Raw genomic sequence first — 19,710 nt, 5'->3', positions numbered from 1 at the left:
TGCAAGTTAATTGATGATATGGGTCTCTCAGATGTTCCTGTCTAGGCTAGCTTTGAACCATGAATCTCAGATCTCAGCCTCCTGAGTAGCTATGATTACAGGCAAAAGCCAACATGCCCAGCAGTGTCTTTTTTAATAGGTAATATAAGAGATTAATAACTGATGGTATACACACCACACTGAAATCAAGGTTGTCTTCTATCCATCTTTGTCCATCTACGAATTCATCATGAAGTCCCATGATATAAAGGGTATCCAATGCATCTACTATGGTAGCACCCATCTGCGAACTTCCTATATTAGGGGAAAAAATAGCTGTCATTAAAAACATCCCCTTCATATAAGGAACATTTTATTTATAAATATACATATGTTTATATGTAATATAAAGAATGTAAGGACTGAAAAAGAGAATGCCAAATAGTGCTCACTTTTTCCTTAGAACATAAGGAGTTTACTATAATTTGTGAAAGATGGCACACTGATAACTAATAGAAAATTCAAAAGTGTAATTCTCCTTAACTTTCTGCATGGTCAGAATAGAAAACACTTTTTTACTTAACTGAATTTAATTGAACTTGAAGCTGTGAGTGTAATCCCCAGTACATCAGGGAAAAAAGACCATAAGTAAATTATACTAAAAAAAGAAACCATAAAATATGAGTAGAGAAATCAAAGTAACAAAATCTACCTTCTTGATCTTTAAAGAAATATTCCAGAGAAAAAGGGAGGTGGGAGAGACAGAGGTGTTAACGAAGCCAGTCTGATACCAAAATAAGATACTTCAATATGGAAAACACAACAAGGGAAACAGGACAATCTTACTTTCTTCTGTTTGTTCTTCCATTCTCCTTTCTATTTGGTAAAAAAGTTTGCTTCTGAGGACTTAAGCTAACACATCCATTTTTTCCATGGTTGTCCTTAATTTAAATGCCATTTTCTCATTCATATATTCCTAATAATTTCTTCAGCCCATCAGGAAGGCTATTTTCCCACTCACAAGACAAGCACTCCAAGCCACCCTGATGAACTCCTTGGCTTTCTCCCTTCCGGTTCCCTGCATGGTGGTATTGTCTAGAACATTAGTTCTAAAATATTAGACACATTAGCTGGGCACTGGTGGACCACACCTGTCATCCCAGCTACTCCGGAGACTGAGATCTGAGGACTGCAATTGGAAGCCAGTCCAGGCAAGAACAGCCTTGAGACTCTTATCTCCAATTAATCACAAAAAAAAAAACAGAAGTGGAGCTGTGGCTCAAGTGGTAAAGCACTAGTCTTGAGCACAAAATCTCAGGGAGAGTGCCTACGCCCTGTTTAAGCCTCAAGACTGGCACCCACATGCACGCGTGCGCACACACACACAGACAAACCCACATTCTGAAATAACACACACATGAACACACACGAACACACACAATATACACACATAAGAGAATATATAGCTCTACTATACTATATGGTTGTTGTTGTCTTGATATCCTCTCATTAAGCTAAAGAAACTTCTTTCTAATCTACTGTGCTGAGAGGTTTTAGTATTGCTGGACACTGAACGTCATTAAATATTTTTCTGGTACCTACTTTATTCTCTTTTTCCCTTAATATCTTCAATCAGACTGACCAATATCCAGCCATGCATGCCAAAGGCACTTGGCCATGATTATTTATTCTTTTATATATTAATTCATTAAATTTACTAAGATTTGCCTGTGTCTATGTTCATACGTGATATCTGTCTATACGTTTCTTTGTCCTGTACTACCTTGGTCTGGTTTTGGTTTGAGGGCTTTAATGATCCTGTCAAGAAGACATAATAATTCATAGGGCAAAGAGATCTACAAAACACATAAAAACAAAAGCTAATAGCATTGAAAACAGAAGAGACAAATCCAAATGAGCTCACCCACTAATTATACAAAGCACTTAAGGAAAAATAAAACTAATCTTAAATGTCCCCTTTCTAGAAGGACGAAGAGCAGAGAATACTTTCCAATTCATTTTTATGAGTCCAGTACTACAAAGATATCAAAACAATATAAATACAATACCTATTAACAAAATATTAGTAAAGCAAACTCCAGTAAAGTAGAAATAATGAACAGAATTTACATATACGTATGTCTGTACTCTATGTGGGAAATAAAATCCTACATCAAGTGTCTAATACTCCATTCCAAATCAAAATTCCTTCATTTTGATGCAAAAAAGACCTGTTTCTAACATATCTTACAAATTTTCTAGAATATATAGGTAAGAAGAACTCATGCTGGCCAGGCCTGAGGGGGCATGTCTTGCAGTAATACCAGCCAGTACTTAAGGGTCAGAGGCAGGAAGATGGAGAGGTCAAGGCCAGTCTGGGCTATATAGTAGCACCCTGTCTTCGAAAACACAAAAAATAAATTTGCTAAACAGTAGCAAGACCAGTATCTATTTGGCACATACATATTATTTTTTTTGTCGGTCATGGGGCTTGAACTCTAGGCCTGGGTGCAGTCCCTGCGCTCTCCAGTCAAGGCGAGCACTATACCTCTTGAGCCACAGCACCACTTCCAAAGAAGTTTGTTTTTGTTTTGTTTTTGTATCAGTTGTAGGGCCTGAACTCTGCGTCTGGGAGCTGTCCCTCAGTTCTTCAGCTCAAGGCTAGTGCTCTACCATTTGAGCCACAGAACAACTCCCAACATCCACTTCTTGTTTTCAATAGGTGCTTACATTCAAATGCTTTAAAAAATAAGTTTACCACTTAGCTTAATATAAAGGGAAGACCTCATTTTAATTAACCACTAAATATTTCTTGCAGTACATTAATGTCTCATTTTTGTAGTATCCACAAAGCAATAGGAACTTTATAATCTGCAACCTCTGCAGAGGAAATACGCATTTATTTCATTAAATGATAACTGGGAGGTCCTTGGTAATCACTGATTTGTCAAAAAGAAATTTTCTTCTTCTACCACAGAATTTCTCCAGCCTAGGAGAAATTATTCTTTTTTTTTTTTTTGTCGGTTGTGGGGCTTGAACGCTGGGCCTGGGCGCTGTCCCTCAGCTCTTCAGCTCAAGGCAAGTGCTCTACCACTTGAGCTACAGCGCCATTTCCGGTTTTCTGGTGGTTTATTGGAGATAGGAGTCTCACGGTCTCTCCTGCAGGGGCTGGCTTTGAACTGCGATCCTCAGATCTCAGCTTCCTGAGTAGCTAGGATTACAGGCGTGAGCCACCAGCGCCCGGCGGAGAAATTATTCTTTAAGGCCTATTATTTGTTCACAAAACACAAGTAACAACAAGGAAACTTTAAGAGAAGTCAGCAAAAATTCTTCTATAATATCACAGTAACAGTGATGGTATACTGTAATTACTAATAATGAAAGTTGTAGCCCAGCGCTGGTGACTCACGCTTGTCATCCTAGCTACTCAGGAGTCTGAGATCTGAGGATCTCGGTTCAAAACCAGCCCAGGCAGGAAAGTCCATGAGACTTGTATCTTCAATAAACCACGGAAGTGGCGCCGTGACACAAGTGGTAGAGCACTAGCCTTGAGCTGAAGAGCTAAGGGACAGTGCCCAGGCCCAGAGTTCAGGCCCAACAACCAACAACAAAAAAGAAGGGAAGGAAAGAAGGATGGAAGGAAGGAAAAGAAAGCTGTGCCACCCATGATAAATATATGTGCCTTCCCCCACTGAAATATTCCTATCTCTGCCTACCATTCCTTAAAAGGTTATCTACCAATAAGCATGGAAAATAGGGGAAGCACAAGACCAACTTGGCAAGTCTCCAGACTTAACTGTGTGTTTAATAAGATGTGCTCAGTGAAACTGGGAAGTTTTAACAAGTGGACTGAGGACTAAAGACGGAATAAGAGCAAACTCAGAATGAACACAGCTCCTGCTCAAACTCCACTCAAACACATACTTCATTTTTCCTTCATTTTAGAAGGAAATTTTTTTTTTTTTTTTTTTTTGGTCCGGTCGTGGGGCCTGAACTCTGGGCCTGGGCGCTGTCCCTCAGCTCTTCAGCTCAAGGCTAGCACTCTACCACTTGAGCCACAGCGCCACTTCCAGCTTTTTCTTTTTGCTTATGTGGTGCTGAGGAATCGAACCCAGGGCCTCATGCATGCAAGGCAAGCGCTCTACCACTGAGCCACCTTCCCAGCCCCTAGAAGGAAATTTTTTAAGTTTTCCTTAGTAGCCAGGAATGTACAACATAACCGACCTAATTTACCAACCAAATCACCTTTTTCTTTCTCAAATGTACAAAGCATTAGGAGAATTTCCCTTTCTTTTCTTCCTCCTTCATAATGTATCACAAATGCCATTATCTTGGAGAAAAAGCTAAAACAGTACCTGCTTTTTCTGACAGAAACAAAAAGAAAAAGAAAGCTTCAAAATACTCAAGTAAATTACTAAATCATCTATATGTAAGTAGAAAAGTCTACATAGAGAAGAAGATTGGATCAAAAAACAAAATCTACCAATTGTCTCCATATACAATGAGCTCAAGAAATCAACCCCACGCAAAGCTAATAAACCAATTGGTAATTGGCAAAGGAGCTAAGGAGAGACTTCTCAGGAGAGATAAGAATGACAAAGAAACACGTGAGGAAATGCTCATCATCCCTGGCCATAAAGGAAATACAAATCAAAACAACTCTTGAGATTCCATCTCACCCCAGTAAGATTGGCCAACATCATGAATTCCAACAACAAATGTTGGTGGGAATATGGAGGAAAGGAAGCCTATTGCACTGCTGATGGGAATGTAAACTAGTACAACTACTCTAGACAGCAGTCTGGAGTTTCATCAAAAACTAAACATAGACTTTCCCTATGACCCAGCCAAACAACTTCTGGGCATCCACCCTCAGCATCACAAGCCAGGACACTGTGAAGACACTTGCACATCCATGCTCACTGCTGCATTATTTGCAATAGCCAAGTTGTGGAAATGGCCCAGAGGCCCAACAATAGATGAGTAGATCCAAAAATGTACATGCACACAATGGAATTTTACACAGCCATTAGAAAGAATAGTACTATGTCATTTGCAGAGAAGTGGATGGACCTGGAACAACTCATGTTAAATGAGGTAAGCCAAGCTCAGAAGACCAATGGCACCTTTTTCACTCCTATTTGGAAGCTAGATCGAAAATACACCAGGACATGATAAATTATACAGGACTGTAGGCAGTCACACAGAGTGAGACCAAAAGAGGATGTTCTTAGGAGAGGAGCACAAAGATGCAACGCCTATGTGCATCTCATATAAAATAGTATTTATCAAAATGAACTTGGGGGTGGGGGGAGAACGGGGCGGGCAGCGACACTAAAGGAAAAAACTGAAGGAAAGGGTGACAGTATCAAAAAAGAAATGAACTCTTTACCTGACCTATTCAATTGTAACCCTTCTTTACCTCACCTTCAAATAAATATTAAAAATTTAAAAAAGAAAAATCTACTAAATGCAACCCAAAGCAACTAGAAATCTTAATACACTTACACAAAAACATAATGCATTCAAATTACAGTGCCACAGATGTAACAAAGCACTTTAAAAAGGTCTTGTTTTAAAAGATGGGAGTCAGAAAAACAGAATCAGTAATCAGACAATGAAAACTTACCAAATATGTTAGTAGAATGACCCTTCCGTGCAATAGGTCGAAGCTCATTGTGTCCCCATCCATATGTCCTGTAATTATCCCAGGCATGTTTCATCATCTGCCAAGAGAAAAACCACAGTCCATCATTTAAATGATCCAGCCTATATTTTTATGTTTCATGTAATTTAGGGTTTAGTTACTATATCCTTCCCCATTCTTCTAGGTCTCTTATATTAGCATATTGTTCAATTAACACTTACATCAGTGTGAAAATCTCAGTCCACACAAGAGGAACAAATTAAGTGTAACTGGCAAGTTATTTCCAGGGGTGGGGGAAACAAGTTATTGATTTGGTATTCTTTTAAAAACTGTCAGTCCTGTTGGGAACAGCTCCACTTCCCTCACTAGCAGTGCTGACAGAGCTGCCAATCAAGGGGATTGCTTCTACTACCAATTAATTCAGTCTACTTAAACATCCTTTACCCTTCAACTGCAGATCAGTGGAGGCACAAAAGCAGAGCATTTGTTACCGAATGGTTCTGGCTGTATCCCAATTAAACTTATTTTTATTTTGGTGCTGGGATTTGAACTCAGAGCCTTATACTCCCTCAGCTTGTATGCTCAGTGGATGCTCAATCACTTGAGCCACATCCTCAGCCAAACTTTAAAGAAAAAAAGGTAGCTAGAAGCATTTGGCCCACAAATGGTCATCAATCACTACCTTAGACAAACGGACTGGGAACGTATGATTCAAGTAAAGACAACGAAATCCTTTCAGTCATGAATATGGACAATGGGATAAAAAGGGGGACTCCCATTTTGTGTTCCCAAGATTTACGTAATATGTAAGGAACATAGTACAAAAGTTGATAATAGCTAATTCTTTCCTAACATGGAAAAACTTAACAGAAGGAAAGAGACAGACAAATATATATTACTGACAATTACATCTACAAATTCAGATTCAGTCAAGCCCGAAGCCCTAGTGTAGAGCCATTAAGCTAATGTATACTTCAGTATCAGCTATTTTGAAATGGGTTTCTTATAACCCAAGGAGTTCTGAAAGATACAGCAGGGGAGTGTTTAATTATATATCAGCTGAATATTATATAATAGCAGACTGTGGTGTAACAAAATCAACTCATTTTACAGCATACTATTCATTAAAACATTTCCCTATTTTTTTTCTTTGCAGCCAGCATTACTCAGATACCAAAACCAGGCCAAAAAATAAAAATAAAAAATACAAGAAAACTTTAAGCCAATACATTCCAAGAACACAAACTTCCTTAAAAAAAAAAAAATGGAAAGACCAGGTACAGTTCAACCTGGAATATAAAACTAGTTCAACATTTACAAATCCATCAATATAACTCATCAGATTAACATGATAAAAGGAGAAAATCAAATAATTAGACAAATATAGTTGTTCTGAAAAAAGTTCAACAACAACTCATGATAAAAATACCCTTAAAAAAATCCCTAGTAAGCTACAACTATAAGGAAGAGCCTCAACCTAAATAATAAAAGTAAAATATCCTTAATAAATTACAACTATAAGGAAGAGCCTCAACCTAAATAGTGAAAGACAAAATGCTTATTAACCTCTACAGTTAAGAACAATCAAGCCCAGTGCCCGCAGCTCACGCCTTCAATCCTAGCTACAGAGATCTGAGGATCACAGTTCAAAGCCAGCCCAAGCAGAGAAGACTCTGTGAGACTCTTATCTCCAATTAACCACTCTGAAACTGGAGCTGTGGCTCAAAGTGATAGAGTGCTAGCCTTCAGCAAAAGAACTCAGAGACAATGCCCAGACCCTGAGTTCAAGCCCCACAACCACCAAAAAAGAAAAAGAAAATGACAATCAAGTACACCACTCTCACCATTTTATTTAAACACTGTACTGGAAGGCCAGTGTACCAAGAAAAAGAAATCAGAAAATGTACCTCTATTCATAGAGGACCAGACTGAATAAAAAAAAAAAAAACCCAAACCTTATTTGACCTACAAAAAAACTACTAGAAATAGTCAATGACTTTAGTAAAGGGACAGGCTACCAGCTCAACAAACTTAAACCAAATGCTGTGACTTTCTTTCAGTGTACCACTGAGCCTGAGGGTTGCCTGGGGCCCCCTGAAACAGACACGGTTATCTATCAGATATGTAGAGAAGGAAGCATTCAAAAAAATGAGTATGGAATATAAAACAGCTAGTCAGGTATGGAGAAAAAAAAATCCATCAATGTGTCCCAAACCCGGCCCAAAGGAAGTGTATTAATCAGTCTGTGCATAGAGTATAGTTCTATTTTGAATCCACCAACACCAAGAATTTATAATAATTCGTAAGACCAGGCTTAAAACATCTGCTAAGCCTTCTATACCCAGCAACAGAATATAAACAAGGGTGTTTGACTAGTTGAATTAAATGTAGTATCTTATAATAAACAAGCCTTTTAAAATATTGTTCCTGTTGTTATACTCTTAACAAAATCTTTCTTTATAAAAGGTACAACTACAAACTCTACCCAGAATTATCAGGAGTTCTAATTAAGAAAGTTTAACTTTGTCACTAAACTTTCTTCCCATTTTTGCTTTAGTTATTTTTGCCTAGGGCTGATTTCAGACCTCAAATCCTCCAACATCTGCCTCAAAAGCAGCTGGGATTACAGCTTTTGCCATCACTCTCGGCAATGCTCTCTTTGGAACATGTTTATGAGAAGACCTACTTATTATCTAGCAGAGTCCCTTGTAACCAAATATTTAAATTGCTTATTCAATGATAAATTATAAATGAACTCTGCATTATTTATAAAATAAAATCTGCACTGCAAAAACTCTCTAGCAGTATGAGTGATTTAAGCATCAAAACAACCTTACATCTAGATTTTAATTGGCTAATAATTGCATTATGATCAATATTAAGAAAGAGACATTGCTCTAGCCTTTTCTGCCAACCTGAAACCAGAACTGCAAGTGTAACCCAACAACAAATAAGATGAAAGATGACAGCATAGCTAGAAGCAGTGACTCATGCTTACAACTCTAACTATTCAGGAAGCCAAGACCCAGCGGAGCACAATTTAAAGCCAGTCCGAGCAGCAAAGCCCTGAGATTCCACCTCCAAAATAACCAATTAAAAAACAGGCATAGCTCAAATGGTAAAGTGCCACCCAAGCAAGCAAAGACAAGTAAGACTGAGTTGGAAGCTTGGTACCAACCAAAAAACTAAAACTGAAAATATATATGCAGTACATAGATATATAAATATATAATTTACATAGTCTAACACACATCTGTAACACCACCATATCACAAATCTGTTCATTACCTCTTTGATTTTTTCCCTTTTCTTTCTTATGTCAGTATCTTCTGGGTCTCCCCCATTGATTCCCACAAGGTTTGGAACAGGAACTGGTGGCAGTGGCTTATTTTCTTTTGTCTTCAGTTCCTGGAGTATCTTACTTTTCTCTGTCTGAATTTCTGCACGGATTTCCTCCCTTGACTTTCTTAATTTTTCTTTTGCTTCTTCCAGAGCCTTCTCATGATCAGCTCGAATTTTATTTCTCAGACGCTCTTCCTCTTCCCTATTAGAAATAAAGGGGGGGAGGGGGAAAGATGGGTAGAAGCAGGCCTTCTTAAGGACATCAACCTTCAAACTTCCTTTAAACTCAGACTCCTTCCAACTAGTCCTGGCAGTTGTTTCCTAATTTGGTGATAAAAAGGTTATTACTAGCCAGGCGCCAGTGGCTCATATCTACAATCCTAGCTACTTAGGAGACTGAGATCTGAAGATTGCTGATTAAAGCAAGCCAGGGTAGGAAATTCCGTGAGACTCTTATCTCCAAAAAACTACCAAAAAATGCCAGAAATGGAACAAGTGGTAGAGTGTTAGCCTTGAGCAAAAGAAGCTCAAGAACAGCACCCAGGCCCAGAGTTCAAATCCCAGGACTGGCATCAAAACAAAAGAACAACAACAACAAAGGCAATTACTAGCAGTGTGAGCAACTCAGACTTGCCCCAAAAATAGGGTAAGTTAACCTGGGGTGAGAACGAAAATGAAACCTCAATGTTGATGGTACAGAGAGAGAAAAACCTAGAAACAAAGCGTAATTCCAGGACTAAATGAGAATAAAGAAAATGTCCATCAATAACTTATAAGTAAATTCAGAAGAGACCAGTAAAACACTAGAGAGAAGAAAAAGTATAATAGAGAATTAAGAGAGGTAAATGCCAGAGAAGCAAAACAAGGAAAAACAAAAAGAAACCTAGAGCCAAAGAGAGAAGAAACAATTTTTCATTTATAGAGTATGGGACATGCTGTTAAAATCCGTAAACAACCCAGATTTCACAGTGCAATGGCTCCCAGCTGATACGGGCATGACTACTACTTAAAACTTCCAGGGCCCTTGCCAATCAAGGCTCCAATTTAGTAGATCCAGATAAAAACTGATTATTCGGTGCTGGGTGAGCAGAGGAACCTTTATCCTCAATGCCTGAGACCACAGTGGTCTCGTAGTTCAGCTTACTGGATTTTGAAATCTGCATAGCTGTTACTGGTGGCATGTCTCTAATCCAAAAATCAATACATCGAAGGGCTCAGAATTAAGAAGGACAAGCCCAAGAACAAGGCAGAAGAAACAGCCAGAAGAACCGCTTCACAAGATGCCCTTATGAAACAGCAAGCTTTTCCAACAGAAATATACAAAAGAACCAAGAAAACAGAAAACTCCAAGCAACTTAGGAATACATGAAAAATGCCACAAGAACTGGCATTACAAATCCATGAGAAAGTAAAAACACAGGGAAAACTGCTCGTCCCTATGGAAAAATTAACTCAGTCCTTAAGTTATCTCTCTCTCACACACACACACACACACACACACACACACACACACACACACACACACTTAGGAAAAAAATTCAGTTACTTGAATTGAAAATAAAGAAGGGAAAATTAGGAAAGTGTTATTCTGATCAAGAGGCATTATACCTATAGTGACATGTTAAATGAAACCCTTTTGTACAACTACTTGACAGAAACTATGAAAGGAAGGGAAGGAGGGAAAGAAGGAAGGGAGGGAAAAGAATGGAGGGGAAGGGACAATATAAATTACACTGAAACTTAGAAGTTCTGAAAACTAAAAACAGGAAGTATAAAAATAACCTACCTATAGTAAGAGAAATGTGGAACCCATTTAACTAACATAAATTTCCGCAAGTTCATACAAAAGTATCAGTATACACACCTGTACTCCAAACTATTGAGGAGGCTGAGACAGGAGAATCACTTGACAACCCAGGAATCACTTGAAGCCCAGGAATTTGAGACTAGCCTGGGCAGTAATTTAACAAGTCTCCAGAAACTCGTCTCAAACAAAAATACAAGGGGGGGAGGGGGAGGAAGGAGGAGGAAGGAGGAGGAGGAGGAGGAGAAAGCAAGCAATTCATTTTGTATGTGTGAGTAAAACCACAAACAACCCGAAATGTGTTTTTTTTAAAAAAACATTTAACTTGCTGGGCATTGGGGGCACATGACTAGCTATTCAGGAGGTTAAGATCTGAGGATCATGGTTCAAAGTCTGCCCAAGGAGGAAAGTCTTATTCTCGTTTCCACTTAAGCACCAAGAAGCCAGAAGTGGAACAATGGCTCAAGTGGTAGAACATCAGCTTTGAGCAAAAAGTCAAGTCAGAGCACAAATGAATTCAGCCTTAGTACTGCCACCAAAAAAAAAAAAAAGGAAAGGGTAGGACTGGGAATGCGGCTGAATGGTAGGATGCTTGCCTAGCATGCACAAAGCCCTGGGTTCAATTCCTCAATACCACATAAACAGAAAAAGCCAGAAGTGGCGCTGTGGCTAAAGTGGTAGAATGCTAGCCTTGAGCACAGAGAGGCACAGGAACAGCGCCCAAGCCCTGAGGTACAAGCCCCAGAACCCACCAAAAAAAAGAAGGAAAAGAAAAAGGTCAGACAAGTTCAAATTAAAACTGTCATCATATTCAAATCTAACAATCATAAAAAAAAAGCACCCTCCCTAGCTTATAAGGGGCAAATGAGCACAAACTGATATAAAATAGAATTATACCAGATCTCAATGTAGCACAATGTTGAGTGCATTTTTTCCCCACATGCTCCCTAGCATGCTCCTTGGCTCCTGATCAAAAAAAGCATCAGAATATTTGTCCCTTATTTCCAATCCATATACCTAAATATACAAGATAGTGATAAAGCCATACTAGGAAAAACAAAATGGGAAAACTCAAATCGATTATTTGAACTCTCAAAAAATGCCAATGATCTATAGGCATCAATCACATAGGTGAAAGGTATCGCTAAGACCCGCAGGATCTGGCTTAAGATATGCTTTGGCAAAACAATGGCATTAAGATTTGAATTTCAGTAGTCCCCAGGGTCAAAATTCATCTACTATAATATTCTCCAGTAATCCCCAATACTTAGCATAATGCTTAGCATAAATACACTCACTGAATAAATAAATAGGACCTTCTTTCTTTTTATTGTTATTGCTATTATAAAGGTGACTTACAGAGGGGTTACCATTTCACATGTCAGGTAATGAGTACATTTCTTTCAGGACAATGTCATCCTTCCTTCATTCTATTTTCCCCTCTCATCCCTGCCTACAGGTTGTACAGTTCATTTTCAGCATAGTTGCTGAGTACCACTGCTACTTTTGCTCACCCTCTGTCCCTCCATTTCTGTGCCCAAGACCAATTTTTGTGTGTGCAAGCACACATGCACACTTGGGACTTGAACTCTCAGTCAGGGTGCTGTCCATGAGCTTCTTTTTGCTCAAGGCTAGCACTCTCTCAGTTGAGCCACAGCAATTCTGGCTTTTTTTTTTTTTTTAAGTAGTTTACTGAAGAGTCTCACAGAGTTTCCTGCCTGGACTGGCTTTGAACCATTATCCTCAGATCTTAGCCTCCTGAGTAGCTAGGACTACCAGCATGAGCCATCAGCACCCAGCTAAATGTCACCATTATTTTCAGGGATAATGTCAATAATACTAAGGATAGGCCAAGACACCTACATATCTAAATAACAGAGGTTGGTTTTATAAATATGAAAATGTCAAACAGCAAAACAATAACCTGAACTGTTCCTTATAGATTATTGCATTTCCCTTTTTTGAAATATTTGGACAACTTGTCCCAAGACAAGTTCTGTCCAGATATGGAGAAGAACAAAATAGATACTTTCAGAGGTATCCCTCATTAAGGTTAGGAAACAGTCTTAGAGAAAACTGCTTCAGATGTAATAGGAGTCTTCACAAATTGGCCAGGTGCCAGTGACTCACGCCTGTTATCCTAGCTACTCAGGAGGCTGAGATCTGAGAAACTCAGTTCAAAGCCAGCCCGGGCAGGAAAGTCTGAGACTCATCTCCAATTAACCACTCAGAAAATCCAAAATGCCGCGGTGGCTCAAAGTGTTAAGAGTGCTACCCTTGAGTAAAAAAGCTTAGGCCCTGAGTACAAGCCCCAAAATCAACAAAAAAAAAAAAGGAAAGAAAAAAGAGCCTTCACAAGACCTGAGATTACTCAAGGACTCTTCTCCACAAAATCTACCTGACAAATAACAAAGGAACTAGTATGACTGTTAATGGAGTTCAAAATGATGTCTGGACATTGCCTAAAAAGAAATAAATTCATTACCTGACTTATGAAATGATAACCCTTCTGGTATATCACCTTAAGAAAAACAATAACAAAAAATTTTAATGACATCTGAAAACACTTTTATGAATATATCCAACTACTCTCAGGCTGACATATAAAACAATCAATAAGTTATATTTTTACACTAGTAAGAAACAAGAACACCTAAAAGTTATTTCATTCACTTTTACTTTTAAATCCAATATATATTTCATATATAGTCATATATAAATTTTAGTAATTTCTAAACTGATTTAAACCTTTAGTTTTGTGTATAATAATTTCTTTTTAGTAGAATACATTTAACTTCATGGTATTTGTGCTGTGTGACCTTAATCACCACACAGTTCTAAGTTAAATTACTTAAACTTTATACGCATAAGCGGTAAGAAATGATCCTATCAATTCCCTTGTTTCATAAATGAAGACATTTAGGAGGACAAAGTACTTAAATAGGCTATCTAAATACACATCAACAGAGGTCAGGTCCTAGATAATCTACTTCTTCTCGTTCCAGGCAAAGTTCTTTTAAGAATACAAAGATGCCTTCCTTTTTATGTGACATTCCCACATAGGTCACTGGAAAGAATGTCCCAAAGTGAATGATAAACCTCCAGTACAGACTTCACTACAACATGTTCTAACATTGAAAAACTTCCAGCAAAAATTCAGTGATGGTGGGGGCGGGGGGGAGGCTGGGAAGGGATGTGAAGGGTAAACAAAGGAGGAGGCTACAATGCTTGATAAGAAATGTACTAATTATCTTGCCCATGTAACTGTAACCCCTCTGTACAGTATGTTCACAATAAAAAATAAAAAAATTGTGATAGTCAAAATAAACTTTTGACAAAATATACACAACTAGAGAAAATCATTTTCTTGGCTAAGGAATAAAAACAGTCCAAACCATGTTAATATTTTTATCATTTTCAGTGAACATAATTTGCTTAATTAATTAATTAACATGTAATAATGATTTCTAGCAGATACTTCTGTATGGATAACTTTCCAATTTTAAGTATGATCTAAATTTTACAGTATCTATAATAATGGGATTAGTAATAGCTCCTTTACTTATTAGATGAGAAGATTAAAGAAGATTAAATAGGTGAAAACATATTTATATTCCCTATTGTTTTCTTCTTCCAGGATAAATTCATTGTAGAGTATAACATATATATTAGACACATTTTCGGGAATGTTTATATTACAGGGGACTAACATGAATGATGTCTAATCTTTCTTTCATGAAAGATGGTCTACTTCTCCCCAGCACCTGCCTTAGCAGCCTCCCCTCTTCCTAACGTTGTGTTCAGCCCTCCACTTACGGAGTGTCTCACCTTGCCACGGACATTTCTTCAGCAGGAACATGATTTTACAGAGGACCAAATGTACTGCAGACATTGGAAACACAAAGCTAAATATAAACATATAGCCATTTGTCCTCAAGGAGTCTGTTCTACTGGGAGGAACAGGTAAGCAAATGATTGTAAACTCCTTTAAATTAATACCTAAGAAATGCATTTTGGGGGGGGGGATCCGGTCGTGGGGCCTGAACTCTGGGCCTGGGCGCTGTCCCTCAGTTCTTCAGTTCAAGGCTAGGGTTCTACCACTTGAGCCACAGTGCCACTTCCGGCTTTTTTCTTTTTGCTTATGTGGTGCTGAGGAATTGAACCCAGGGCCTCAGGCATGGAAGGCAAGCGCTCTACCACTGAGCCACCTTCCCAGCCCCCAGAAATGCATTTTTTTAAAAAACTTAAAGACTACCTAATAGGCAAGGCCTCAGTGGCTCACACCTGTGATACTAGCTGCTCAGGAGATGGAGCAAAGCCATCTGGGTGCAAAGCCATCCCAGACAGACAAATCCCACAGGATTCTTAGCTGTAACCAGTAAAAAGCCAGAAGTAGAGCTGTGGCCCAAGAGGCAGAGTACCAGCCTTGAATGAAAAAGGTGAGCAAGAGCATGAGGTCCCGTGTTCAAGCTCAGTACCACCGTGCGCGCACACACACACGCACACACTCACACACAGCATACAAAATGTTAGCACCAGTGGCTAACATTTATAATCCTAGCTACTTAGGAGGATGGGCCAACAGCTCACCTGATTCAAAGAATCATGATTTGAGGTTAAGTTGGGAAGGGGAGTAGGGTGTCCTTAGTTCATGAGATTCTAAAAGAACCATCATAAAAGCCAAGCTGGAGGTGTGGCTCCGATAAGAGTACTAGCCAAGGGGCTGGGAAGGTGGCTCAGTGGTAGAGAGCTTGACTTGCATGCCTGAGGCCCTGGGTTCGATTCCTCAGTACCACATAAGCAAAAAGAAAAAAGCTGGAAGAAGTGGCGCTGTGGCTCAAGTGGTAGAGCGCTAGCCTTGAGCTGAAGAGCTGAGGGACAGCACCCAGGCCCAGAGTTCAGACCCCACGACCGAACCCCCCAAAAAATAAATAAGAGTACCAGCCAAGCAAATAAATCCAGCAAGTGAGAGGTCTTGAGTTCAAACCCCATACTACCAAAACAAGGAGTATACAAAGTGTCACTCAATGAGCAGTCTTCATATACAGCCTCTTCCACATTATTATAACTTGTTTTAAAGGGACAGAAAATTATTTAAAAGAAAAACAAAAAACTTTAGACTACCAAAAGGGCAGCCTTGCGCTGGGAAGGTGGCTCAGAGGTTGAATGCTTGCCTTGCATGCATGAGGCCCTGGGTTCAAGTGGTAGAGCGCTAGCCTTGAGCTGAAGAGCTGAGGGACAGCACCCAGGCCCAAAGTTCAGTCCCCACAACCGACAAAAAAAGGGGGGGTGGCAGCCCTCAGGAAGTAAATGTGAGCATCAGAAGAACTCTTCACTCATCTGTAACGGTATCTGGTCCTCACTTCCAGAAACAAGCCCAAACTCTTTCCCAGTCCCATTGTTCCAGATCTGAGACTCAATGGTCTAGCCCATGGGAAGCAGGGACAGAGACCACCACACAACCATAGCAGTGCACAGCTTCCCTTTTCCCTTTACAGTGTGTGTATGTGTGTGTGTGGGGGGGGGGGGAGTGGAAGAGGGAGGATGCCATTACTGGGGCTTTTGAACTTAGAACCTCACCTTCTCACTTGGCTTTTTCAATCAAAGCTGATGCTCTACCCCTTGAGCCATGGCTCTACTTTGCTTTTTGATGATTAAATGGAGATAAGAGTCCTGTAGACTTTTCTGCCCAGTATGACTTCCAACTGTGGTGCTGGGTCTCAGTCTCCTGAGTAGCTATGATTCCAGGCGTGAGCTACCTGATGGGCATTGGAAATTCTTATGTTATCACACAGTGCCTTTTGTTTTGTTGGTTGTTTTGTTTTTTGGAGTTTTTTTTTTTGGTAGGTTGTGGGGCTTGAACTCAGAGCCTGAAACTCTGGGTACTGTCCCTGAGTTCTTCAGCTGAAGGCAAGCGCACAGTGCCACTTGCAGTTTTCTGTTGATTGACTGGAGATGAGAGTCTTGTAGACTTTCCTGCCTAGGCTGGCTTTAAACCGTGAGCCTCAGATCTCAGCTTCCTGAGTAGCTAAGATTACAGGCGTGAGCCACTGAAACCTGGCTAACCTTTTTCACTTTTTTTTTTGCCAGACCTGGGGCTTGAACACAGGGCCTAGGCACTGTCCCAGAGCTTCTTTTGGCACTCTTAGCATTTAAGCCACAGCACCACTTTTGGCTTTTTCTGTGTATGTGATACCGAGGAATCAAACCCAGGGCTTCATGCTTGCTAGGCAAGCACTTTACCACAGAACCACATTCCCAGCCCACACAGCACCCTTTGGAGCGTCTTAAAAGGGAGGGTCTTATAAGTAGGATAAACAACTGCATTCTGACTGGTGTGACACAAGACAAAAAGACTAAGTGACTACCCATTCTGACAGCTGTATTTTGAATCTGGGAACTGTATAAAGACATACTCCAGAATGCAAACAGTGGAGACTGCCAAAGATGCTAGCATTATCAGAACAGAATAAAATAGTCTAAGAACTGTACAGACCAACTTGTTCTCCAGCAATAGAGAGGAAAAGGGAATTCACTCAATACTATTATCCAAAGACCAAAAAAACAATACAGCCAAAACATCTACACCAGTCTGTTGTTGGCAAATGTTAAATATGAATAGGTCCTACTATCAATTTCACGTGTGTAAGTAAAGTAGGAAAAATAGCCATGAGCCAAAAGAGAAGGAATACATTACAAGAATAACTGAATATCCAATATCTTGAGGATAAAACAACAAAATTGCCCCAACCCTCTGGAACAGAGAACCTTAAAGGTAAAGGCGCACAGCATGCTCATACACAACTGTACTCCCAGCACTTAAGAGGCTGAGACAGGAAAATCACCGAGTCTGAGATCAGCCTGGGCTATGAAGACAGACTTTTGTCTCAAAACAACAGAAAGAACAGGATGAAGGAAAGGCATAGAAATTAAATGTGTAAAGATGGTGAGAAAATTGGAACTGTAATTTAAAATCTGCAATTTAAAATTAAAACTGTGAAATTTAAAATCTCTCGAGTACTAAAAATGGAAAATGGTATATATTATATATAAATACATCAAATACATATATATGTAAACATATACACATACACACACCAATCATGACCTGAACAACCTGGGAAACTCTAAGGCACTAATTTCAAGTGCAGTAGCCTTACACAACTAGTGGATACCAGGCCGGCCAATGAAGGCTTACAGGAACATATCCCTGTTCAATGTCACATAACTATGTGCAGAACCAACATTCAACTTTAGGTCCTTACTTCAATTCTGTATTTTTCCCCACTTTTAGAAAGGATCAGAGGTCAACATATCTGATCTCAATTCAGACACAATTCTGACTGAAGGATGAAACACGGTTGTTCACTCTACTTACTTCCCTGACACCCTGAGCAGCATAGAATGGGAAGCACATACATGCTCCTTAAGAGGAGCAGCTGCTGACAGATTCCGACTGTTACCATCTGAAAATACAGACTTAAAAGTGTTACACTAGTTTCATTTTTAATAGAAATCAGAAATCCAGAATTTTATAATAAATCTCATTTGTGAATGCTAGCAACCAACACAACTTTTGTAAAAAAAAAAAATTTTTCCCACGCCTGTCTTGGGGCTTGAACTCAGGGCCTGGGCACTGTCCCTGAGCTTTTTTTTTGCTCAAGGCTAGCACTCTATCATTTGAACCACTGTTCCAGCTTTCTGGTGGTTAATTGGAGTCAAGAGTCTCCTGGCTGACTTCAAACCTCAATTCTCAGATCTCAGCCTCCTGAGGCGTGAACTACCTGTGCAAGGAAAGTGATCCACAGAGCTACTGCCCAAGTCACACGGAATCTTACAGGCCGCCCGGGCCTTGGCCAGTTCACTTCTCCCTCCCTCCCTTTCTCTCTCCCCCCTTCCCTCAAGACACCATAGTGTCCTCAAGGTTTCTGGGCCACAGGAGGCTTTGCTTTCCAGTTCTTCTGCCTTCCCCCGTGCCGGGCTCTCCAGAAAGTCCAACCCTCAACCACCATCAACCAAACAACACATTAAGAAGGCTGAGAAAAAGAAAACGAGCTCTCGCGGCGGCAGCGGATGCGTGTAAGGCAGACCGGCATCTGAGCCGGATCCCGCTCAGAATCCGCGAGCTTGCGAGAAGTTGCAACCGAGATCAAGAACGTGCGTGCTTTCTGCCATCAAGAAGTACTTCCAGAAACCACGAGGGCGGGTTTTACGAGCCCGAACTCTCAGGAGGGCGCAGCCTCCGGGTCCCGGCGAGAGTTCAGAGGGAGAAGTAGAAATAGCCACCCTCCAGCTCGGCTACCGGGCTGACGGAGCGAGGGGCCGGGGACCGAGGACGGCAGGCGACCTGGAGCGTCCCAGCCCCGGCCCCGTCCTGTCCGCGGGGGACCCGGCCAGCCGCGCCCCCCGGGGTGGAAAAAAGCTCCCCCCCGCGTTTCCAATGCCCGAATCTCACGCGGGTGGCGGCGCGGGCGGACGCGCCCCGCTCCCCGGTGGGGCTCTCGCCGTGCGTCCGCCTCCCCTAACCCGGCCCGGGGCACTGAGCCGGAGGCCCACACAGCCCTGACGTGAGGCGGCGGAGGGACGGACGGACGGGACCCACCCGGCGCCCCCGGCCGGTACACACCTGTGCCGGTGCTCGTCCGGCCCGTGGATGAGGAAGACGCCGGGGTCCCGGGCGCCCCGGCCGGCGTCCACGTGGGGGATCAGCACGTCTTCCAAGCCCAGGTCGAAGCGCTTGTGCTTGGAGGAGTCCGGCAGGAAGAAGAAGGCCCCGAAGCACAGCGTGATGAAGGCACTGAGGATGAGGAGGAGGATGAACTTCTCCGAGAGGCGCAGCGTGGCGCGGTGGTGCGGGAAGGCGGGCGGCCCCAGGCTCGGGGCGGGGATCCTCCGTCCGGACAGGGGCAGCAGCGCCGGGGCGGTCATGGCGCGGGGC

General features: G+C 41.1%; 1 protein-coding gene across 1 annotated transcript in view; it reads right to left on the bottom strand.

The window, feature by feature from the left end:
- Positions 1 to 19,701, bottom strand: part of Man1a2 (mannosidase, alpha, class 1A, member 2) — a 75,828-nt gene extending 56,127 nt beyond the window's left edge. The window contains exons 1-4 of the mRNA XM_013024712.1: positions 19,399 to 19,701; positions 8,915 to 9,170; positions 5,609 to 5,705; positions 176 to 294 (exon numbers count right to left, since the gene is read on the bottom strand). Coding sequence (XP_012880166.1) covers positions 176 to 294; positions 5,609 to 5,705; positions 8,915 to 9,170; positions 19,399 to 19,700 — 774 coding nt within the window. The 5' untranslated portion in view covers position 19,701. The remainder of the gene's footprint in view (positions 1 to 175; positions 295 to 5,608; positions 5,706 to 8,914; positions 9,171 to 19,398) is intronic.
- Between the last annotated feature and the right edge of the window lie 9 nt (positions 19,702 to 19,710).

The sequence above is a fragment of the Dipodomys ordii genome, unplaced genomic scaffold (assembly GCF_000151885.1).
Source record: "Dipodomys ordii isolate 6190 unplaced genomic scaffold, Dord_2.0 Scaffold78, whole genome shotgun sequence".
NCBI classification, from domain to species: domain Eukaryota; kingdom Metazoa; phylum Chordata; class Mammalia; order Rodentia; family Heteromyidae; genus Dipodomys; species Dipodomys ordii.
This window is presented reverse-complemented; position numbering and strand designations above follow the sequence as displayed.